Here is a 26,141-nt window from a genome sequence, read left to right as displayed (position 1 = left end):
AGCGGTCCCGATTGACTTGGCACCGACGTAAACATCTTCGGCGGCACCTACACTTTGGCCCCAACCGTGCCTACCATCGGCACCGACCACGGAACAGGTCCACTCGGCATTGACTGCTTCGGCATCAATAGTGCATTTCTCGGCACCGGTGAACCTCTTCGAGGCCGTCTACAGCCTGGCACCGACCGCGCTACATGTCGGCATCAACCTGGGCGCCGATTGACTCGGCACCAACCACGCTCCTTTCAACGCTGATAGTCGAAATAGCTTCGAGGTTGTCTACATACCGGCACCGACCGTGCTCGCCTCGACGCCAATCCTGGTACCGACTGATTCGGCACTGGTGAATCGGTGTTAAAAAGCATCTGCAGGCTGCTCATTGAGCTCAGCAGTTAAATTAAAAAAAAAAAAAAAAAAAAAACTACAAAGCATGTCAGTCCAGTCTATTGGACCCTCCGCTGGTTTTCACCAGTGTGACCAGTGTGCGGCAAAATTGCCGAGGCAGGACGAGCACCGATCCTGCGGCAGGTGCCTAGGCCCAGAGCACGCAGCCCTATCCCCAGCAGAGACCACCGCAGGCCAAGGGAAACTGCCCCCTCCCAAGCCCGAGGGAGACCACCCTGAGGGGCCCCGGGCTGCCACCAAACCCCGGCACAACCAGACTGACCAACAGCAAATACCCATGGCAAGGCTGCACCCAGGACTCCTGGGTGCTATCGACTATGAGACACTGATACGCTCTACAGTTCCGCATAGGTCCGCCACCCTTCAAGGGTGTGCTCCTCACCACCATCGAACCAACGAGGGCGATACTCCTTCAACAGGAGATCACCAATCTTCGAAGGAAGAACGCTGTACGCTTGGTAAGTCCAAGCAATGCCCTCAGCGGTTTTTATTCCAGGTACTTCCTGGTGCCCAAAAGGGACGGCGGTTTCACACCAAGGGTCTTCAACTTGTTCCTCAAACAGAGGAAGTTCAACATGTTGACAGCACAGTGTATCCTCCAGTCCGTCCCCGGACGACTGGTTCACGTTGATCGACCTGCAAGACGCCTATTTTCACGTCCTGATCCGTCCTGATCCGTCCCGCTCCACTCAGGCTGCGGGGTATTCGGATCCTAAACTATCAGGACGATTGGTTGGTTTGGGAGCAGTGAAAAACGCGCAGAGGCGCACACGAAACAGGTCATAGATCATGTGGTGAAGTTAGGGCTCTGAATACATCAACAGAAGAGCAACTTCGTACCATCTCAGTCCACAGTGTTCCTGGGGATCAAACTGAACTCTGTGAGCATGCTTGCCTCACTGTCAGAAGACAGGATTCCGTCGTTGGAGACCACACTCTCCCTATTCAGAGAGAACGTTCTCCTACAGATCAAAGTATATCAAAGGTTGTTGGGGCTGATGGCAGCCGCCTCGAGAATCCTTCCACTAGGGCTGCTGAGAATGCGTCTGCTTCAAGTCTGGGTGAATATGCTCAAGGTGCACCCGGTCCGAGATCGGTACTGGCTGGTGCGAGTGTCCACACAATGCTGAAAGACATCTGAATGGTGGCACTGGAGGATTCGCCAGGGATCCTCTCACAGAAGGGAAGTGATCAGTAGAGAAGCCTCCAGCCTGGGCTGGGGAGCGGTCTGGAACGGGAGAGGAATAAGAGGTCAGTGGAATGCAAGAGCTGCAAGCAGTAAGCCTGGCGTTATCACATTTTCGCAATTAGCGCACAAACGTGTGCTGGTCCGGACGGACAATACCACAGCGGTAGCCTACATAAATTCACCAAGGCGGCCTGCACTCACCGTGCCTTCACCACGCAGCGCACAGACTCCTGTCCTGGACGCACAGAAACTTGAGTTCCATCAGGGCAGTTCACCTCCCCAGTGTGGACAACAAGGCAGCAGACCTCCTGTCCAGAATAGCTCCAGACAGCTTGGAGTGGAGGCTGCATCATCAAGTGGTGAAACAGATTTGGAAGAGGTTTCAACCGGCATGTATATTATATAAACAGTATATTTTGTTGTAAGGCCAATTCCTTTTTCGAGATCAAACATCATTTGAAATTCCTGTCTCTCAGGAATAGATTAATATGTTTTCACCAAACCAGAAAAAGGCACTATTGGGCCAGTCCCCTTCTACCCTTAAAAAAAAAAAACTGCAAAAACAGATTTTTTTTTTTTCCCCCCACTATCTGGATCTCGGCACCGCATAACCGAGCAGAACAAAATGGCCTACATCAAGAGATCTAACCAAAGGCATCACACATCCAAATTCATGCAAAACCATTGAACTGGTTAAAAGTTATTAAATTAAAAAATTGGGGTTTAACATTAAACTGCTTACTCAACCCTAACTATAGTGGCAATAGATAGATAGATAGATTGAAAGTCAACCTTGGTTAACTCGACATCCCATGGGGATGCATTTAATGTTGACTTATCAGGTGTCGAGTCATGAGCCATGGCATTAGCATGCATATAAGTAACATAACTCATACGTTTACAGTATTTCAGTATTTCCAAGTTTATTTTTAGATAATGTCCTTATGAAAACACCCCTTTGATGTTAAAACAATGACAAAGGCACTAGTCAAAATATTTGTATAGTTATGAATGACACATATGATGACATATGTACAAAATGAGGCCTTCAATATCATGAAAATAGCTCACAAATGACCTATATCCACCGTATGTACATATTTATAAAGTGTGATGTACTGATGACAGACAGGCACCCCCATCTTGTTTACGCCCAGATTCCAATACTCTTAACTTCTGCTAAAGACTGCCCAACGATTAAGGAAAGGCATTGACATCAAGATGATCAAAAAATTTGGAAGCAGTAATAGTTTACAGGGTTAACCAAGGACATGAATATCTTACCCATAATTTACTAATATCACAAACCTAGAAAAAATCTGCCTTTTCTAAGAAATCAGATACTGTAATAGGGCTTTTTATTGCAGGGTAACAAGTGGTATTTCCTTAACAGTTTGGTGTACAAGCAAATTTGTATATATTTTACAATCAAGTAGCAGTCCATTGTATGTACATCTTACAAATCCCTGTGTGGAATGTAGTGCTGTAGATTAATGTCATGCCACACAAAAACAGTTTACAAGGCCTTTCAATGTCTTGTATCTGGCTGTGTTCAAAAGCTACATGTTTACACTGTCTATAACGTAAATGGCCTTTCCATCAACGAAATCTACTGCAAATCAGGAACAGACAGTAGCTAACATTTTCCAGTTTCTAACATTCCACATTCACTCAAGTGGTGACTAATAGAGGGGAATGCACCATTAGAATTGAAACTCACATGTTCTTAAATATTTAATTATGGATCTGACTTCAGGCATGCTAAAGGGACTGGCACTCATCTTTAAAGAAGCAAAACAGTGTCCAGTGTTTTTAACTTATAAAATCAATGGCTTATTTTCAGCATTGAGTTTACTTTTTAGGGTCCCTTATGCAGTAACTCTGTCTGTTGTGATTTTTCAGTCGTATTGGGCAGTGTGTTATGCTTTGCGATGAGATTTTTACAGGATCGGCCGATCGATTTCAGTCGGCTGGCAATTGTTGTGACAGTCTGCAGTAGGGGTCCCAAGCATTTACAGTTATTAATATGTTACAAATTACAAATAGGTGATAACACACACTACAGGTCGGCGCCGCTTTATCGGGATGTCTCGGGAGAAGAAAAAATATGAGGAGTAAGCGGCTGTCCCAATTAAACGAGAGGCAGTTGAGAACAGCTTTTTTTTTTATTCTTAATGAAAAGGAAATGATTGCAATTACATCTCATTAGGATTAAATGTTAAATACATTATTTAATATACAATAATATTTATTTGCAACAGCAGCCTGAGAAACCAAAGAAGACTCCTCCTTCTTCAACAGTTCAATCAACATGGTTTATGCAATTTACACAAGTCACAGTATAATCATGTACTCACTGCATTATGCTACGCGAACATGCCTTGCTCTGAAATGCAATCTCTGGTCATCATTTGAAAACACTGTATCCCAAACAAATGAAGTGATGTCCCAATTAAACAACATAAACAGCACTGGGAAGAACTGTCTCCCCGAGTTGTATCCCATTTAAGCAGCAATCCCGATTATCAGCATCCTGGTTTGGTAGCCAACTGAATTGCTAATTTTATCTGCTAACTATCCAACTTCACCAGGAACATGCAGTCCATCTAAAATGTGCTCCACATCTGCTATCACTACAATAGGAATTTGTGGCAAAGTGCCCGCCCCTGTGTGTATTTTCTGTTATATGTTGTGTTTAATGTTGGTGTATAGTCATTGGTACACGGGATATAAACGGGTCTGTGTAACACGAGTGTGTAAAATGTATATTTGTATTTTGTCATGAGGATTGCACAGCACTTCACGTGCAAGTAAAACGTAATATGCGAGCATGGGGAATTGCACTTTATTAATTCACGTGCAGTTGTACCACGACTCCAACTGAATGATTCGCAATCGAGTCTCGGTACAGCTGCATAAAAGCTGCATGTTTTCACCCACTCAGGGTTGTGTGTTCGGTGAATGGAGAACGGGTGAATTAAGAACTAATTAAGAACGATGAAATGAAGTACTATATATAACCGTTGTTTTCACTCACCTTGTTTGTCTATTAGTCCACTGTTTGTTTAAGTGTTAGTCCATTTTGTTTGTCTGTTTATTTTGGCCTCACGTGCCATGTGCTGTTTTTGTTACAACCTTTTTATTTACTGTTCAGTTCACTCAGTAAATGCTGAGCAAAATCACTCTCTCAGCTCCACCAAACTCCAACCCTCTGTCGTTTATTTCCCAGTTCCAGTTTCTGGTCTGACGTCCCCCACTCCGGCCGTCTTTGTTACGGAATTATATTAAACCTTGTTCAATTATTGATGTCATTTATATAGTATCCTACAATTTATGTCACTTGATGTGTTTTATTTGTTGTACATTACATTACATCAATTTTAATTCTAGTTAAATTAAGCTGTTCCCATTATAGCACTGCAATACGAGAGAGAGAGAGAGAGAGAGAGAGAGAGAGAGAGAGAGAGAGAGAGAGAGAGAGAGAGAGAGAGAGAGATACTTTTCAGTCATTTTTTACATTGTGAGTGCCTAAATATGAACTGGTACAAAGTTGTCTTGTAAGAAGCCTGTGGGATTCTGATTTATGTATCAAGTCATGAACTGGGTATAGAAGAAATTAATGCATCAGAGGTAACTGTACAGAACTTAAGCAGCAGTGCCTGTCAATGAAGGCTCTACCATGAGGTACAGTAGTTGACCGCAACTGGAGTTGTGTGTCCCGAGCTGAAGGCGAGGGCGCCAACAAAAGTCAAAGTCAACTGCTACACAGTAGAGCCTTCATCAAGAGGGCACTATCACTATTTTCTCATTATTTTTTTTTAAAACAATACTTTAAAACCCAGGTTTACTTGAATTTGTAATACTTCGTTAGGTACCCTTCCACTGAGAAATGTTTTAGGAAAATAGTCCTGAAAATGTTCATAAAGGATCACTTACATAAGAAAAGAAAAATAAACAGAGAGATAACTTTTTACTTGTCAAAGTTTCTCACAGTTTATCTGGACAGTGCCAGATACCCGAATGGAGCAATATTACAGAACTGCCTGTCTCAGTTTCTTGTTGTTGAAAGATGCTGAGCTCCAGTTGGCTGATGCGACAATATCAGTGACAGGTACAGGGCTGGTTGCTTTCATAGTTATTAATTATCAATTGGCTGGTTTTGGCCGATAATAAAATTAATTTGGATTAATTGTGTATTTGTTTAGTATTTGCTGTCCAAACGAATGTGAACTGAGCTTTCATTACAGCTAGTCAAATTGACAAAGCTGGTAATTGCACAGATTGATTTTTAATTTGATTCACAGCTGATATACTAACGTAGCATCAGGCATTGACCATAGAAGCCTGCTTGAGCTGGAAGAGCTGACTGACTGGTGGTATTGAATCGGTTCTAGCACATGGTAACTTTAATAAAGCCTAGAACAAAGTTTGTTATTCACTAACTGCTGTTAGTGTCCTTAAGAAAAGTCTAGAAAAGTTATATTTACTGTATATTATTTAGTTGTATTGTCCAAGATTTGTCAAGATGCCCTTCTTAATTACTTAAACACTTGAGAATGTTTCACAAGTGAAGAAAAAGTCTGTGTAACCCTAAGAAATATTGTATTGGAAGAAGTGCTGGGGGAGTAACAACTGTTTACAATGTGGTTCTTTTTACGGTGTACTGAACTAGCCCAGAGAATGTCAAAAAAACAATTCCATCTTCATTGGTTTCCTGCAGGAAAATAAACCAGCTTCCTATAATTCTGTTCTCTTACTTTCAGCATAAGAACATAAGAAAGTTTACAAACGAGAGGAGGCCATTCGGCCCATCTTGCTCGTTTGGTTGTTAGTAGCTTATTGATCCCAAAATCTCATCAAGCAGCTTCTTGAAGGATCCCAGGGTGTCAGCTTCAACAACATTACTGGGGAGTTGATTCCAGACCCTCACAATTCTCTGTGTAAAAAAGTGCCTCCTATTTTCTGTTCTGAATGCCCCTTTGTCTAATCTCCATTTGTGACCCCTGGTCCTTGTTTCTTTTTTCAGGCTGAAAAAGTCCCTTGGGTCGACACTGTCAATACCTTTTAGAATTTTGAATGCTTGAATTAGGTCACCACGTAGTCTTCTTTGTTCAAGACTTAACAGATTAAATTCTTTTAGCCTGTCTGCATATGACATGCCTTTTAAGCCCGGAATAATTCTGGTCGCTCTTCTTTGCACTCTTTCTAAAGCAGCAATATCTTTTTTATAGCGAGGTGACCAGAACTGCACACAATATTCAAGATGAGGTCTTACTAGTGCATTGTAAAGTTTTAACATTACTGCCCTTGATTTAAATTCAACACTTTTCACAATGTATCCGAGCATCTTGTTGGCCTTTTTTATAGCTTCCCCACATTGTCTAGATGAAGACATTTCTGAGTCAACAAAAACTCCTAGGTCTTTTTCATAGATTCCTTCTCCAATTTCAGTATCTCCCAATTGATATTTATAATGTACATTTTTATTTCCTGCGTGCAGTACCTTACACTTTTCTCTATTAGATGTCATTTGCCATGTGTCTGCCCAGTTCTGAATCTTGTCTAGATCATTTTGAATGACCTTTGCTGCTGCAACAGTGTTTGCCACTCCTCCTACTTTTGTGTCGTCTGCAAATTTAACAAGTTTGCTTACTATACCAGAATCTAAATCATTAATGTAGATTAGGAATAGCAGAGGACCTAATACTGATCCCTGTGGTACACCACTGGTTACCACACTCCATTCTGAGGTTTTTCCTCTAATAAGTACTTTCTGTTTTCTACATGTTAACCACTCCCTAATCCATGTACATGTGTTTCCTTGAATCCCAACTGCGTTCAGTTTGAGAATTAATCTTTTGTGCGGGACTTTGTCAAAAGCTTTCTGGAAATCTAAATAAACCATGTCATATGCTTTGCAGTTATCCATTATCGATGTTGCATCCTCAAAAAAATCAAGCAAGTTAGTTAGACACGATCTCCCTTTCCTAAAACCATGTTGACTGTCTCCCAGGACCCTGTTACCATATAGGTAATTTTCCATTTTGGATCTTATTATAGTTTCCATAAGTTTGCGTATAATAGGAGTCAGGCTTACTGGTCTGTAGTTACCTGGTTCAGTTTTGTTTCCCTTTTTGTGGATCGGTATTACGTTTGCAATTTTCCAGTCTGTCGGTACCACCCCTGTGTCAAGAGACTGCTGCATGATCTTGGTTAGCGGTTTGTAAATTACTTCTTTCATTTCTTTGAGTACTACTGGGAGGATCTCATCCGGCCCAGGGGATTTGTTTATTTTAAGAGCTCCTAGTCCCTTTAACACTTCTGCCTCAGTTATGCTAAAGTTATTTAAAACTGGATAGGAACTGGATGACATGTGGGGCATGTTGTCAGTATCTTCCTTTGTAAAAACTTGTGAAAAGTAATCATTTAATATATTTGCTATTTTTTTTTTCTTCATCTACGATTTTGCCATTTGTATCTCTTAAACATTTAATCTCCTCTTTGAATGTTCTCTTGCTGTTGTAATATTAGAAAAACATTTTGGAATTGGTTTTAGCTCCCTTAGCAATGTTCATTTCTATTTCTCTCTTGGCCTTTCTAACTTCCTTTTTGACTTGCGTTTGCAGTTCTGTGTACTCTTTCTGCGTACTTTCTTTTTGGTCCTTTTTTAATGCTCTGTAAAGTGCCTTTTTTTGCTGAATATTTTTTTTAATTGATCTATTAAACCATTTTGGCAATTTAGTTTTACATTTAGATTTGTCTACTTTAGGGATGTAATTGTTTTGCGCCTCTAGTACTACATTTTTGAAGAACAACCATCCTTCTTCTGTGGGTGTTTTCTCTATTTTACTCCAATCTACTTCTGTTAGTCTCTGTTTCATACCTTCATAGTTTGCTTTTCTAAAATTGTAAACCTTAGCTTTAGTCATTACTTTTGGGGTTTTAAAAAACACTTCAAATGAGACCATGTTGTGGTCTGAGTTTGCCAGTGGTTCTCTGACCTCTGTTTTAGTTATTCTATCTTCGTTATTTGAAAAGACTAAATCAAGGCATGCCTCCCCTCTAGTCGGTGCCTTGACAAATTGTGTTAGGAAGCAGTCATTTGTCATTTCCACCATTTCTATTTCATCCTTCGTGCTACCCACCGGGTTTTCCCATTTTATTTGGGGGAAGTTGAAATCCCCCATTAGTATGGCTTCTCCTTTGCTACACGCATTTCTAATGTCATTGTATAACAGATTATTTTGCTCACCGTCTGAATCTGGCGGTCTATAGCATGCTCCTATTATTATGCCCTTTGAATTTTTGTCCGTTATTCTGACCCATATTGATTCGGTTTTATTTTCTTTGTCCAGGTTTAACACCTGGGCTTCAAGACTGTTTCTTATGTATAGCGCTACCCCTCCTCCTCTTCTGTCCTGCCTGTCTTTCCTATACAGTGTATACCCACAAATATTATATTCATCCCCATCACTCTCAGACAACCACGTTTCTGTAACACCTATCACATCATAGTTACCTGTTAGTGCAGTAGCTTCAAGTTCTAGAATTTTGTTTCTGATACTTCTAGCATTTAGATAAATACATTTAATGGTTGTCTTACCTGAGTTGTTGTTCTTGTTTTGATGCGGTCTCCCTTCTGTTTTTTTGTTGATTTCTCCCCCCTTCCTTTCTAGTTTAAATGCTTCTGAACCTGCTTGAGGATCTTTTCTCCGAGTAGACAGGTTCCCTTGTTATTTAAGTTCAGTCCATCCTGTCTATACAGATAGTCCTCGTTGTAGAATGTGGTCCAATGATCAAGATAGGTGAAGCCTTCCCGTGTGCACCACATCTTCAGCCATGCGTTTTGATTAATTATTTCCAGCTGTCCATATGGTCCTTTGCAAGGTGCCGGTAGTATACCAGAAAATACCACAGTTTTGGTTTTCTCTTTTAATTTCCTTCCTAGCTCTCTGAATTTGTTTTGCAGGGATTTTGGTCTGTCTCTTCCAATGTTGTTTGTACCGATGTGGACGACTACTACCGGGTCGTCTCCTGTTCATTCTAGGAGCCTGTCCACGTTCTCATTGATGTGCTTGACCGAGGCTCCTGGAAGGCAGCACACTGTTGTAGTAAGGGGGTCCAAACTGCGAATTGAACTTGCTGTGTTTCTCAATATGGAGTCCCCAACAATCATGATCTCCCTTCTTTTTGCTGTCTGGTCACCACTGTCAATGGAGTCCTGGATGTTGTTCCTTTCATTCTCTTGTTGTTGGTTCTGCTCATCAAAATTCTGAAATTACTCAAATTTGTTGGTTGTTTTGATTTCTGGTGGTTGTGTTTGACAATGTTTCTTTTTTTCCCTGCTTCTGCCTACCTGAACCCAGCTGTTCTGACCTTCTACCTTCTTGGTGGTTTTCAGTCTGTTAGGGGTGATGCAGACTTCCATGAATTGTGGGTGTGCCAGTTCCTCAAGATCCTGTTGATGTCTCACTTCTTCCAGCTCCATTTCTAGCATACTTACTAGTTTATGCAAATCCTGGATCGCGCGGCACTTTACGCACACTTGGTTTAGCTCCGCTGGGTTTTCTCGGATTTCCCACATCAAGCAGGTGTCACAGATTACTGGCTTGAAGACCATGTTGAGGTTTTTTTTTTTTTTTAAGTTTAGTTTCTTCTGCAGCCGTCAACCTGCTTTCAAACTGCTTCTAAACTGCTCTGTACTTTACCACGCCTGTACTTCTCCCACTTGCTGTCGCTTCCACTCGCTGTCGCTGGGAAGACTGCCTCGTTTAACTGTGTTGTTCTGCTGTGCTGTTGGCTCCTCCCCTCGCCCACATGTACAGTGGCTTGCGAAAGTATTGACCCCCCTTGGCATTTTTCCTATTTTGTTGCCTTACAACCTGGAATTAAAATGGATTTTTGGGGGGGGTTTGTATCATTTGATTTACACAACATGCCTACCACTTTGAAGAGCAAAATATTTTTTATTGTGAAACAAACAAGAAATAAGACAAAAAAACAGAAAACTTGAGCGTGCATAAGTATTCACCCCCCCAAAGTCAATACTTTGTAGAGCCACCTTTTACAACATTTACAGCTACAAGTCTCTTGGTGTATGTATCTATAAGCTTGGCAGATCTAGCCACTGGGATTTTTGCCCATTCTTCAAGGCAAAACTGCTCCAGCTCCTTCAAGTTGGATGGGTTCCGCTGGTGTACAGCAATCTTTAAGTCATACCACAGATTCTCAATTGGATTGAGGTCTGGGCTTTGACTAGGCCATTCCAAGACATTTAAATGTTTCCCCTTAAACCACTCGAGTGTTGCTTTAGCAGTATGTTTAGGGTCATTGTCCTGCTGGAAGGTGAACCTCCGTCCCAGTCTCAAATCTCTGGAAGACTGAAACAGGTTTCCCTCAAGAATTTCCCTGTATTTAGCGCCATCCATTATTACTTCAATTCTGACCAGTTTCCCAGTCCCTGCCGATGAAAAACATTCCCACAGAATGATGCTGCCACCACCATGCTTCACTGTGGGGATGATGTTCTCAGGGTGATCAGTGGTGTTGGGTTTGCGCCAGACGTAGCGTTTTCCTTGATGGCCAAAAAGCTCAATTTTAGTCTCATCTGACCAGAGTACCTTCTTCCATATGGTTGGGGAGTCTCCCATATGCCTTTTGGCGAACACCAAATGTGTTTGCTTATTTTTTTCTTTAAGCAATGGCTTTTTTCTGGCCACTCTTCTGTAAAGCCCAGCTCTGTGGAGTGTACGGCTTAAAGTGGTCCTATGGACAGATACTCCAATCTCCGCTGTGGAGCTTTGCAGTGCCTTCAGGGTTATCTTTGGTCTCTTTGTTGCCTCTCTGATTAATGCCCTCCTTGCCTGGTCCGTGAGTTTTGGTGGGCGGCCCTCTCTTGCCAGGTTTGTTGTGGTGCCATATTCTTTCCATTTTTTAATAATGGCTTTAATGGTGCTCCGTGGGATGTTCAAAGTTTCGGATATTTTTTTTATAACCCAACCCTGCTCTGTACTTCTCCACAACTTTGTCCCTGACCTGTTTGGAGAGCTCCTTGGTCTTCATGGTGCCACTTGCTTGGTGGTGCCCCTTGCTTAGTGGTGTTGCAGACTCTGGGTCCTTTCAGAACAGGTGTATATATACTGAGATCATGTGACAGATCATGTGACACTTAGATTGCACACAGGTGGACTTTATTTAACTAATTATGTGACTTCTGAAGGTAACTGGTTGCACCAGATCTTATTTAGAGGCTTAATAGGAAAGGGGGTGAATACATATGCACGCACCACTTTTCCGTTATTTATTTTTTAGAATTTTTTTTAAACACGTTATTTTTTTCATTTCACTTCACCAATTTGGACTATTTTGTTTATGTCCATTACGTGAAATCCAAATAAAAATCCATTTTAATTCCCAGTTGTAAGGCAACAAAATAGGAAAAATGCCAAGGGGGGTCAATACTTTCGCAACCCACTGTATTTGTATGAAAGGGATTTATTTTGTGGAAAACATGGTCAAAACAACACCCACACTGAGGATATATTGTATTGCTATGTACTGCTAAAATACAAGAACAAGAGGACCTGTCTATTTATAGCACTGCGCGGCATCTACATGATGCATATAACTGACAATGTCCTGAATATTCTTTAAAAAATGTAATGAATCTCAGTCAAGACTTGTTTGTAGAAATAATAGTATCCTGTGTCACTAATTTATCATTGCCAATGAATTTAGAAACATCAATATTTCACTTTTATTAAATTGCTTTGATAAAATAGAAATGTTCTCTTGGGATCCACAGTTCCCTATTTTCTTAGTCATTACAGACAATATTACATGACGCGTGCAATAAACATGAACACCCACTCCGCATTTCAGAAAAAGTTGGGACCTCTGACTTAAGCTGTTGGCCATCTCAATGTCCTGACTAAAAGGGAAGTGTATAAAAAAACATGGTGTACCAATGCCAACTTCTAGAATGATTAAAAAATATATCCTATCGGATATGAACATTGACACCCTTCATTTATTTCTATAGATTACCTGATGATGACGACAATAGCCAAAAATGTACTTGAAGAATAACTTCAATATTTGCCAACAGTGACCGGCCGCTTATGCCACTGATTAAACTATTATTTCAAAGTGCAAACTGCATAAATATTTTAACATGACAGCCTACCCCATAATCTTGAGAAAGAAGCTCACACTGTGTGGCTTTTTTTTTTTTTTTTTTTTTTTTTTGTAGAGAAATTATTGCGAAAGGGAGATGAGGTGTGGAAATCATCCCAAAGATGCAATTGAGTCACACACAGAGACCACAGATGATGTGTGATTTAACAAAAAAAAATGGTAGAACAGCATCACTGCCTGGCAAGCTACTAGGGGATTTTCCATTTCCTTAAACTGTACTGCTCTTATCTTGGGTTAGGGTTTTTATGGACAATCCTGTGGGTAGTTACAGCAGGTCATATGCTGTGGGCAGAATAAAGGGCTTATTGATGTTATGCTGGGTTTCCTGTCTCTGTCCTTGGTGGCCCAATCTTTATTAATACAGCTTTGGAAAAGTGAAGCCACAACTCTATGAACAATCTTCAACATAATGGAAAATGAAAGCATCCAACTACGTTTTATTCAAAAGAAGTGTTACTAGAATATAGACACAGGCCTTTTTGTAATCTATATCCACAATTAGCCGATAGGTGGTTAAAAAAAGAATTTAAAACATTTATAACAAACTAGCCTACTACTAAAACATTCTTAGGAGTATAAACTTTGAAAAGTACTAATACCAGCATATTCCTCATTACAGAATGTTCTCCACTTAAAATGTATCACTAATGATTTAGCAATATTGGCTCCGAAGAACATCGGGTCTGGTTCCATGATGATATCTAATATAAAAAAATATACATATGAAAATATGTTTGAACATTAGAGGTGGTTCCAATAAGCTTTAGAATATACCACTTTAACACTGTGGCATGCTGTGGTCCTTCAAGAATGCATGTTGTTGTCAGGCAATTATCAAAGCATTAGGGGTAAGCAAATTGTTCACTTTGCTAACACTACCGATTCCTTAAAAGGTCCAGTGTTTTTGTTATGTGGCAGAGAGAGTGGAATAAAAAAAATTATTTCTAGGCTTACCTTGACATGGCTCTGTGCTCCAAGATTGAAAACCTCTGAAGGCTTCACTTCATTGATAATCTTCACCAGGCAGGTACTGTCTGTGAGATCCCCATAGTGCAACTTCATATCTAAATAAATGAAGAGATAATGGAACGTGTTATTGTTCAAGTGTATGAAAATGAAATGCCTCTGCAAGTTACACAAATAATTCAATGTATACCATTAAGTGCTTAGTTTGAAGGTACTGTACATTAAATGTGGTCAAGGTGTTTGGTGTAATGACTGCCTGCTGTGTCCAACCAAGTTTATCAAAGATTATAGATATGGGTGTTTCTGTGTTAGTTTCATCCATTTCTTTGAGCTCAATTAGTATAACATGGTAAAACCAGTAACTTAAGAGGGGGACTAGAGGTGTACTTTGAAATATATGCATCTTACCTGAACAAAAATCCAAAGGCAATGAACACTGCAGAAAACCTGAAACAATTTCATCTCACCATACATTGTCATGAAACTATAGCTCAGGAATTAAAAAGTTAATTCCAAGGTTCTTAACAACCCCATTTAGAGCCATAAAACCCCACAGTAAAGGGTGTGGCATTCTTTAAAACTAGTTGAGAAACCAGCAGAATGAACTTGCGTTCAGTTACAAACGCAGTGTTAAGACATTCAGGATCTAGCTGCAGTCAGTGTCTAATGACAGCCATAAGGTTGGTGGTCAGTGGTGTCAAAAGACATATACAGATATTTAGAAACAGGACATCTGATCTGAAACGCTGATGACAATTTGAAAGTACCCCCAGGCCTCTATGTTATTGCACTGGAGCAATAACAGACAACCTTGATATAAAGGTACATTTTAAATCCTGCCATACCCAACAGAATATGCAAGAATATGCAAAAGTAGACCCAATGAGAAAGCACTAGGTGGCTAGGTGGGCCAGGGTGTCCTTGGTTCACCGCGCACCAGCGGCCTCTGTGGTCTGGCCGGGCGCCTGCAGGCTTGCCTGTAAACTCCCTAGGGTTTCATTGTCATCCAACACTGTAGCTCTGGGTGGCTGCATGGTAAGTCTGCAGTGTGTAAAGAAGCGTATGGCTAACGGCACACGCTTCAGAGGACAGCGGTGAGCTGAGCCTAAAAATAATTGGACACAACTAAATTGGGGAGAAAACAATAAAAAATAAATTGGCAACTACTAAATTAAAAAAAAAAAAAAAAAAAAAAAAGAAAATGATACGTTATGTATGGTTTATAGATTTAAGATGGTAAATAAAAAATGGAATGGCAGAGTTAGGGTTAGGGTTAGGGTTATCGGTTCAATCTACATTTTTAGTGCACAAAAGACTTAATTTAGATCTCCTACCACCTACTCTACTTTTTTGGGTGCCAGTCCAGCATTTTTTTTTTTTTTTTATATTCACAAAAGAGATAACAAGCCCTTCATTTGACAGAACTGAATTTCCGATTCCATCAATGGCATTAAATAAACTACTTATTTTTATTTTGTATTTTATATTTTGTGTAACTGGGGTGAGAGGGTCTGTTATCCAAAAAATTAAATTTAAAAAAGTGTCACATTTTAAAGGAGAAATTAACCAAAGGTATGGCTTTCACATGGCTTTGGAGCTGCGAACAGAAGTATCAAAACCATGTGTGTATGTGTGTTACTTTTCCTTGTTCTAATTTAGACAGCTTCATATTTGAAAATGAAAATAAGCCATCGACACAAGGCTACCTCGCATGAAATGTAATTCAACTTGTCAAAATTCTAGGTGATTTTTGCAAATGTATTTAAGAATTACAAGTACATCCACTAAAGGCAGAATGCCACAGGGCAAGGAGGGATACCGGACGTACTGGGCGGTTAGGCAAGATTCTGAGGGTTAGACTGAGGACACATAGATGTTTTAACTTGTAGGCTTAAAAGTCAGCAGGAAGCGATGACTTAATATATCACTCATACCAGGTTGTTTTTTTAAATACTGTACAAAAATGCCCAAAGCAGTTTTAAAGTGTGAACCAACCTAGGGCTTCCTACAGATCACAACCAGTATGGGACCAAAAATATGAATGCATTTGTATGACAAATTGAACTGGAATATTTTGAAATTGTGGAAACGCGTAGATGAACTTCTGGAATATAGTTAAGATCTAAAACAATATGTGTCTAAAATGGAGGCCGCTAAAGGGAGATCTCATTACAACTACAGGTTTTAAGTGTCATAACCAAGACACTGAAACAGGTGTGCTGCTTGAATTGTACACATGATAGAAGAAAAAGTAATCCTGCTAACAATACACAATATAGTACAAAATTCAGCTCAGTAGCTAAAAAAAAACGTTATGTTATTATCATAACCCTGGATCTCTGAAATAGAAATGTAAACATTACCTAATGGGTATTTATCACTGAAGACACTGTAACTTGAATAGATATAACAAAAACTGCTCATCAGAGCCTGGGACGCAGTCGTGCCTGTCCCCGAGAGCAGATATAGATTACAAGAGCAGATCTCAGTATCATTTTTCTTTCAAATCTGCTGCAATCATGGACGCAGCAACCTTGAAGGTTAATGGTTACATTTCTATTTCAGGGAACCAGGGTTATGATAATAACCAAATGTTCTCTATCAAGTAGGAACTGGGTAGAAATACCAAAGGCTAAGCAAAGTTACCTTGAGAATTACCATTAGGAACCCCAGTACAAGTAGCTAGGGCTAAAAAACTGAGGGAAAACTCACCTCTGTTTATGTTGTAAGGGCCAATCCTGAAGCCGCCCTTAAAACTCTCATTCCAAAGCCATGGTTTTGTGGATCTACAACATTCAGTTCATAGAACTGTGTAAAAGCATGGGGAGTAGCTCACACTGCTGCATTGCAAATGTCTCTGACAGATACACCCTGGAACAAAGCCCACAAAGTTGCCATGCCCCTGGTAGAATGGGCAGTGAGCTTTTCTGGAGGGGCAAGTTGGCTCGCTCATAGTCAGTCTTGACTGTGTCTGTGATCCATTTGGATAGTCTCTGCTTAGACAGAGCTTTAACATGAGACTTGGTCCTACAAAAGCCAAAAAATTGTTCAGACTGTCTCCAACTCTGTGTTCTGTCCACATAATACGCTAATGCTCACTGGGCAAAGCATATGGAGCTGCCACTCCCTGTCTGACTGGAAAGGAGGCAGATGGAAAGCCTCCAATTCCACAGTCTGGTTAATGTGGAATGCCAAGGAAAAGCAGGATTGGTATGAAGTGTAACCTTTGTCCTGGCTTCTGCAAAAATTAAGCAGACTTTCACAATCGAAAATGCTTGCATCACATCCACCCGCTTAGTGGGTGTGATTGCAAGCACGAAAGCCACTTCCAAATAAAATTATTTCAGCTCAGCAGAATGCAAGGGCTCAAAGGGAGGCTTCACAAGTGCTTAAAGCACCACAATAAGCCTCCAGCAAGGGACAATGTCCTTCATGGGTGGCTGAAGCCGCCAAACTCCTTTTAAAATAATTGTCTCCACCAGAAAGCTGTGCTCTTGGGGAGACTGAATCAATTTTGATATGGCAAGCTGAAATAATTGAAAATTAGACCTTTAATGTAGATGGGGATTCCCCTTATCAACAGGTCCCACAAAATAATTGCAGCGTAACTGCCATGGGACAGGTCGTGGGGTCAAAACCCTTAGGCAAGCACGTCTGAAAATGCCCCACTTGTACACATACAAGGAATATGTGAATGTTGCTCTGGCATTCTGCAGGGTGTCAGTAACCCTGTCAGAAAGCCCTGGACCGCTGAAATGTTGCCGTTCAGGGGCCAGACCCAGAGCCGCAGGCTCGATGGGTTGGGATGCCACAATGTACCCCGCGCCTGACTGAGCAGGTCGTGATGTTCAGGTTGGTTCCACGGCTGGCTGCTCAGGAGCTGCATCAGAACTGGAAACCACACCCCTGGGCCAGCAAGGAGCCACTAACTGTGGCCCAGTCTTGTGTGATTTTCTCCAGACACAGCGGGAGCATGGGAGCGATGGGAAGGCATACAACAGCTGCCTCCGCCATTGGTGTGCCAAGACATCTATCGCCAGTGGGTCCCTGGCTCCTGTTACAGAGAACCAGTGGGGACAATGTCTCAATGGGGCCAGCATAGTTTCCGTGCATCTTGAAAAGGCATGGGGAGCTAGAGAGGCCAAATGGCAAAACTTCACCTCATACACTGTTCTCTAAAAGCGAACCGCAGGTACTCATGTGTGCCGGTCTTTATGGGGATATGGAAATAAGCATCTTTGAGGTCTATCTTGGGGAACCAATTGCCTGGCCTGATGACTGCAACTTAGCTGTTGCATCTTCACATTTTGAACCTCCTTCAGCGAAAAACAGGTTGACCTGCCGAAGGTTGAGGATTGGTCTGGGGCCACCATCCCGCTAGGACATCGAGTAGAACCCGTCCTCCAATTGGAGGGAGTGTACCATAGGAATAGCCTGTTTTTGCAGCAGAGCTGCCACCTCCTGAGACACCGCAGCGGTGGCCTGTGGGTCCGTAACTGATGCTGCAGTCATGCCCCGAAAGGGAGGAGGACTCTGCTTTGGCAGGGAGTAGCCGGTCTGAACAGTAGTAACCACCCAGATGTCTGTGGTGCACCGATGGTAATACTTCAGATGGCTCCCGGAGAAGAGGCCCTGGGCCTGTGACAGCAAACCCCTAGTGCTGATGCAGTGGGAGGCGGTCTGGCCACAAGCACAGCTGGTTGTGTTGGTCCCTGAAGCTGCTGCACTGGGATAAAAACCCAAGCATATGCAATAGCAAGTAATGTACAGTAGGAATGTACAGTTGCTGCCTCAGTTGCTAAAGATAGTAACAGGACTGTCAACAAGGCCTGCTTGGTACCAGACTCGGAAGGGAACACTGGTCAGTAGCAGGCCGGAACCAAACAGAACGGAGCAAACTTTGTCCTCATTGGGCACGCGTGGCTGTGGGAAACTGCTGCCCAGAGCTTCTCTATTCTCAGGTGCCTAGGTCTCCCAAAGTACAGGTGAGGGATGCAGAGAGCGCTGTAGAGCTGCACGAGAAACGCTTGGAGAACGCCGACAAAACTCGCAGAAAAGCGGTTTACCAGTGCCTGCTTTGCGTGCTGCTGCCCCAGCTTGCTAAAAACAGCAACTAGACTGTCAACGAGGCCTGCTTGGTACCAGATTAGGGGTTGTAAAACCAGTCGGTAGCAGGTCGGGACTCTACTGGAATGGTACCGGGTCAATTTGGTACCGGTTTTATGCATGTAGCACCAGGTTGGTACAGTACTGTTGCTGCCCACAAGGGGGCGTCTGTACAGTAATGCAACAGTGCAAACCCTCTTTAGACCAGGGCATCTGCAAGACTGCAGTGTCCATTTTTATCAATGGCATAAGCTCCGCCGTTACAGGGAGAAGCATAACCACAGGGGATACACCATCTGACTCCACATCCTCAGGACGGGAACGCCAGCTCCTAGAGATGCAGAGTGTCTTGGAGAAATTCACACAAAACTCGGAGAAAGTGGTTTGATGCAAACAGCAAGCAATGTACAGAAAGAATGTTAAACACAGTAACTGGACTGTCAGCTTGTTAAACATAGTAACTGGACTGTCAATAAGGCCTGCTTGGTACTAGACAGGAAGGCTAGCTTTGCATGTGTCACAGTGATAAAAAGCCTGGCATTATGCAACTAGACAGGCAGACTAGGTCTTGCATGTATCACAGGTATAAAACCCAGGCATCATGCAAATAGCAAACAATGTACAGAAGAACGTACCATTGCTGTCTTAGTTTGTTAAAGACTGGACTCACAGGGTTCAATAAGAAGGCAATGCTGTTTGGACTGTAGGAACATTAGTGCGCAATGGGGGTTACACCTCCCCTACGCCTACCCCTACCAGTTGCTGCATAGGCACTGTTTGTTGGGGCAGGTAGTGTCCTTGGACAGGAACACTAAATTAGGCACCTGGACCAAGGAGGCAATTGAAGCCTCCGGTGGAAACTGGGCAAGCCCAGCAGCTGTGCATGTAGTATCTGCAAAAAGCACAGAGATATATAAACTAGAGAACATTTTCTCCACAAGAAACAGTAATGAGACAATTACAGTTTTGACCAAGAAATAAATTGACTCCAGCAAGAGTTATGCAGCCTGGGGGAGAGCACAAAGACAGCCGACTTATGTTGCTGGATCCCTGGGAAGGAGCGACTCAAGCATAAGAATATTGCTTAACATTTGTGTAAACACAAGAATTGCGAGAAAAAATTAGACAGGCAACAAATATTTATCTGAACCAGGCTCTCCTGTAAGGTCAGGTCTTGAAAGGAATAATGGCGCAGAGATCTGTGAGCGCAGTACTTCTATGCCCTCTGGGGAGGCCATGACTGCGTCACAGGTTCTGCGAGCAACTTCGATATCTTATTCAGGTTTTGGATCTTTAAGAGGTAAATACCTGTATGGTAATGTTTACATTTCGTACTAGAAAGAGAACAAAAGGTATTTTTTTGTTACTAGCTTTGGCATCAATAATGAACATAAACCCTCTGAACTGAAAGATCCCACCTCTTCGTAGTGCTTGAGCTAAGAATTAAACAATGACTTACTTCCTTCTGTATGTGTCTGAGGATTTTTGTAAAGATGTTCAATCCTGCCTGTGTTGAAAGAGCTGGATCTACGTACAATACCGTGCACCTGTGTAAAAACAAAAATGCAAGCCTATGAAACAGGATGTTAGAAATGTGTCTTTCTTTCAGGGTTATGTCATTTCAGTACCTCAAACCGCTCATACTTGACAGGAAATCTCCATCACCCCTGCTCTCCCTATATCCCAGGAGAGATGCAATAAAACAGACTTGGTAATACTTCAATACACATATAATAATAAGTGATCCCATGGGCTCTATGTGAGTAAAAGGGGTACTCTTTCTGACCCAGGACCACCAGACAGAATGCAGGTGCAGACAAAAAGTAAATAAAAACAAAACAGACTTTTCAGGACTTTACCAAAAAGTTTGACGAAAAAAGAAAGATGTTCACAGAGGTTCGACACATGTTAATCAACCAAGGCTACAGATACTCTCTGCTTTACCCGGCTGTGCTCAGAGTCAAAACTGTGGAAGAGATCCTCATCTCTGAACCGTTGCAAGAGGCAAAGGCATTTGTGATGGCAGCTAAATTGAAATAAAAGAAAAACTAAAAAGGTACATTGTTTACAGTAGCAGAAAAAAAATGCAGAAAACACTGATCACATACAGTACACAAGAGAGCAGTACCCGGTTTAACTACTGCTAAATGAAACAGTTTGGCTGAAAATGTAACTTTTAAAATAAATTGCATTAGCTGACCATGCTCCAATAGACTTGCTGCTTAAAATGGGAACAAGTTGTGAAAAGACAAGGGCCTAGCGTATGAATACCAGCATACTATAGGATCAAGCACTTTGTAAATGAGATAACAATAAATATTTTAGGAAAATAATAGTACAGAGGCAAAACAAACAAGTGTATGGGAAGCTTTTAAACTATACATAAGGGGAATCATAATCAAAATGCACAGCAACATGTGGAAAAATTGGACAAAGAGATTAAACCACTAGAGAAAGAATACTGGTCTAATCCTAAAATAGCAATGATCAATAAAACAAATGCAAAATAAAATCTAATTATAATATTTTTAAAAAGGCAGAACACTTTCTATACAGACTATTAATAAAAACAAAGAACACACAATATGGAATCAGGAGAAAAAGCAGGGAAACGTAACAAGTCAGCTAAGGGTCAGGGACAACAAGAGACACTTCGGGGCAATTAAAAACTAAGCAGGGAAAATGTGTCACTAATCATAAAGAAATTCATTGTTTTAATCAGAGGCAATGCATAGGGGGGGGCACGCCTGGTCACGTGCCCCCCCCCCCCCGATTTTTGCCAGGCAGTGGCTTAGCCATTGTGCTGAAAAGTGCTGAAAAGAGCAATTTTTTTTGGTGGCCTCAATAAGCTTCAATCAGTACCGCTTTCAATGAGTATACATATGAACCGCCACTCACAATTGACCAATGACATGCTTGCTGTCTGCCAAAGCACATGTTTCAGATTTCTGTTTGAAATTGGGCTATTTACTGTCATTCATGAGAGGTTCAGCCTTGAACTCTTCTGATTGGACAATGTACACAGCTTTTACACTTTACAGTCCAAGGGGACGGGCAACGTGACGGAACACTGAGTGAGAGACGTGAAGTATGGCATGACAGCGGTAGGGAAAAGGAAAAAATTATTTTAAAAAATTGATATTCGTTTTGGTCTAAATGGCAGAAGACTGTTGATGAACCGTCTGAAGACAACAAGCTAGCAGCTACCACCGGCAGTCCTGCGCCATTCAAACAGTAATTAAATTAGCCAGGATTGGAGAGACTAAATAAAATGGTTTGCTTTGCTTTGAGCACATAATGTTAGTTAACAAAAAGGAACAACCGTAAGTACTAATGAAATTATATATAGTTAAATTTATTTATTATCATAATGTGAAATTAAAATCTGATGCACATGTTAAAAGTTCAAGAAATTAGTGTAATTTCTAAACTGTATTTTGCACAACGGTGTATTTGGTCTAATGTAAAAAAAAAAGATTGTTCTTTATTTTTCAAAAATAAAACGTCAATGCACAAATAAGAAATCAGGTTGCCAATTGCACCACTATGATAAGTTACCATTTTCATCTCCTCCTGAAATAAAATCCTGGCTACGCCCCTGCTGCCAGGGTTTATTATTTAAAAGTAAAAACAGATATTTTAAATTTTTCTTAAGTGGGTAGAAAATATGTAAGTGCGCAGTTTATTTCAAACTTTCAAACCTTAATAACATAACCAAAGAGTCAGTCAGCGAAAATATGTGGCAAAACAGAGTGAATTTGATGTAGCCCTGTACAGTGGTAAAAAGACAGCTACATTTGGGGTTTTTCTACAACAAAAAAGCTAAACCACCAACGCCAGAGACATCAACAGAAACAGAAACCTTGTAATGATCCACTCCAGGGAAATTTGCTACATAGGAGAGAAAAAACCTCACCTTTCCGGACAAAGAATTGGTGGAAAAGCAATTCTTTGGAAAGACTGGCACAGAAAAGGTATTAAATATTTGGGAGTACTCTTACACAAAAACACATTTAACACTAGAAGACCTGCAGCAGTCTTTCTGACAGCTGTATTCAAAACACTGTAAATAGTATAACAAAAGGAGAAATATATAAACAATTTGATAAAAAGAAAAAATATATATATATATATATATATATATATATATATATATATATATATATATATATATATATATATATATATATATATATATATATATATATATATATATAAACAAACATTTATTTTACAAATCAAAACAAGATAATGTAAATAAATAAACATCTGAACAAACATCAGTTTACAACATAAAACTGAAACGACAGCAATACATTTAAGTTTTCAACAGAAGTCGGTTTATTACCAGATGCGCAAAAGCAACTGAACAATGTAGATAGATTGTCTTGTGGTCTGGATCAGCACGCCTTGTTCACATGGTAGAATTAACAGTGCCATGGGAGGATACTGTGGATGAGGCATATGAGAGGAAGAAACTGTAGTGTGCTCAATGGAACAGCGAGGATGGAGAGTCTGGGTTTAACCAGTGGAGGTGAGTTTTCAAGGATTTGTGGCTCACTCTACAACCCAGTTTCTTAGAGATGTCAGGTTCAGTGGCCAAGGGTTGCGTTGCACAGTGAAGAACTTATCTGAAGTAGCAGAAAGGAGCAGCAACTGGCTGTGGTTGAAATGGAAAGATTCTGGATGGGGATCTCAAGCACAATAGAAAGAAAGCCATGCTGATGTACAGGTAAGTAAGCTGGGCTGAGTTGAGTTGGGGACGGAAGGGGGTGATTCTGGGACGCCAGAATCACTGTTGAGCCCTCTTGAGGTGTCGTGGGCTAATTGACGAAACACCGAGGTTGGAAGGTGTCCTCTTGAAGACCCCCAGAGATGTACCCTACTTAGCTCAATCCACATGGATTATATACATAGGGCTAATGACATGATGAAACAGCACGCAGAGATCTGGGGTCCATTTCTGTTTATTAGGGTTTATTGTAGAAACACAATTACACTGCCAATTTATAAGTTTATTTATTTTAAAAAGTTGCAAAGTCTCAAACTGGGGGGCGTGACAAGGTTATTTGGGGGGGGGGGGGGACTGGTAAATATTTGGTTCTGACTACTTGGCGATTGTAAAACAAGGTGCAATGTACCAAAGCTTCATTGAACAATATTCCGATGCATGTCATTGCTTGCCCCTTAGAGCCCAAACCAACATTGGAATGTGACTCTTAACATTAGACAGCAAACAAGAGGAACGAATGGAGTGTTTTTTAAAAAGTAAAAGCTAAGAATATTGATCCAGATGAGAGAGCAGGTAAAGTCGGTAAAAATAAATAAATAAACAAATAAATAAATAAAAATACCAGCCCTTGGACTTGGGATTTACATGTATTGGTTCTGAAGAACACCAGCGACCACAATGTGGTGTTTGTGCGGATGTTCTTGCCAATGATAGCATGAAACCAAACAAACTAAAACGCCAACTGGAGACCAAAAGCTCTTTCAACTCAAAAGGACAGAGGAGATTAATAGAAGAAAGCAGCGCTACACCTGCCAAAGCACTTGAAGCATCGTAGCGGCCTCATACCAAATAGTAAGACGTGGAAAACCTTTGTACCTTTTATGCTTGTCAATCGGTTCTGGCTCTCAATTCGAAAATAGTTCTCTGAATTGTCACAAACAGCCATCAAAATACTTGTTCACTTTGCCTCAACATACCTGTGTGAAACGCTGTTTTCTTTGCTTATTTACATCAAGAATAAGTATAGAAATCGCTTGAATGTAGAGATAGATCTGAGGTTACCACAATCTGAGGTAAATATGACTCATTAGGTGTTCCTTTACATTCAAGTTTATGAAGTATTTAAATAGTGGTATGGTGCTATGTTGCATTCTGTCTTCAGAAAAATGTTATTTAACATTGGGTAAATCATCTTTTTCTAAATAACAACTGTTTATTAGCAGGGGAAAGTGCACATGGGGCAGGCATCTCGGAAGGGGCCTGCTGCTGGTTAGTCATGTCATTGAAATATATAAAACATACAGTTGTAGTCAAAAGTTTACATACTTTTGTGGATGAGGAAAAGAAGTTACAAGAAATAGATGTCTACAATTATTTATCTGAGCAATATTTTAGCAAAACTCCAAAAAATGCTAATTCAAAAGTATTCCTACCCTTTGATGCTATATTATTGTCTACAATGTGCTAGAAATTTCAATATGGAGATCTAATTCTAGAAAAGTCTAGAAAATGTTGGATTGTAGGTGAACATTTTTAGAGCATTTTAAAGGGTTAGGCATAGGATGATTGCTCATTACCAATAAGTCAATATGGAAAAAAGTAAAGAGCTATCAGAAGACCTTAGACTGAAAATTATTTATTGTCTTAAAGCTGGATAAGGATACAAGAAGATTTCCAAGCATCCGAGTATCAAATTTTCAAATATTGTTTCTGTTATCAAGAAATACAAGACTCATGGTACTGTCACAATGTTCCCTCGGTCTGGAAGAAAGAAGACTCTGTCGCCAAGAACAAGTAGAAGAATTGTGAGGAAGGCTAATAACAATCCAAGATTGACTGCCTAAGATGTTCAAAGTGAATTGGCTATTAAATGGGACTCTGGTTTCCATTTCAACCACAGGTCGAGTATTACATGGTGATGGTCTCTTAGGAAACCGTCAAAGAAAAAACACCATACCTACTGTCAAGCATGGAAGTGGTAATATCCTTCTATGGGGCTGTTTTACCTCTAATGGCAGAGGGAATTTTGTTCCATTACATGGTAAAATTCCTAGCATACAAAAAGATATTGGCCAACTATCCGAAACCCTCCACTACAAAATTTGGTTTAAAGCTCAACTGGACATTCCAACACAACAACGATCCAAAGCACACATCAAAATCTACTTCAGAATGGTTAAGGAAAAATAAAGCCAAGGTTCTGAAATGGCCTAGTCATAGTCCCGATCTAAATCTGATTGAGAATCTTTGGTATGAGTTCAAGAATGCTGTGCACAAGAGAAGTCCTCAGAATTTGAATGAACTGGAACAATTTTGCATTGAAGAATGGTCAAAAATCACTAAAGAATCATGCCAAAAGCTCATTGACAAATATCCTAATAGGTTATAATTTCTAAAAGGTGCCTCAACTAGCTATTCATTTCATTTTCCTTGTCAGGGTATGAATACTTTTGAATTAGCATTTTTGGATTTTTGTAAAAAAAAAAAAAAAAAAAAAAAAAAAACTAAAATAAATAATTGTAGACATCTATTTCTTGTAACTTTTTT

The 26,141-nt window shown here is 40.7% G+C and overlaps 1 protein-coding gene across 3 annotated transcripts in view; it reads right to left on the bottom strand.

Annotated features, from left to right (window-relative positions):
* gmds (GDP-mannose 4,6-dehydratase) overlaps positions 1-26,141 on the bottom strand; it is a 449,938-nt gene that overhangs the window by 338,889 nt on the left and 84,908 nt on the right. For all 3 annotated transcript variants that reach the window (XM_041245279.1, XM_041245277.1, XM_041245280.1), the window contains 2 exons: positions 20,322-20,409; positions 13,745-13,854 (listed from right to left, as the gene is read on the bottom strand). In XM_041245279.1, coding sequence (XP_041101213.1) covers positions 13,745-13,854; positions 20,322-20,409 — 198 coding nt within the window. The remainder of the gene's footprint in view (positions 1-13,744; positions 13,855-20,321; positions 20,410-26,141) is intronic.

Source organism: Polyodon spathula, chromosome 3 (genome assembly GCF_017654505.1).
Source record: "Polyodon spathula isolate WHYD16114869_AA chromosome 3, ASM1765450v1, whole genome shotgun sequence".
NCBI classification, from domain to species: domain Eukaryota; kingdom Metazoa; phylum Chordata; class Actinopteri; order Acipenseriformes; family Polyodontidae; genus Polyodon; species Polyodon spathula.
The sequence above is the reverse complement of the archived record's forward strand: the minus strand, read 5'-3'. Positions and strand labels throughout refer to the sequence as shown.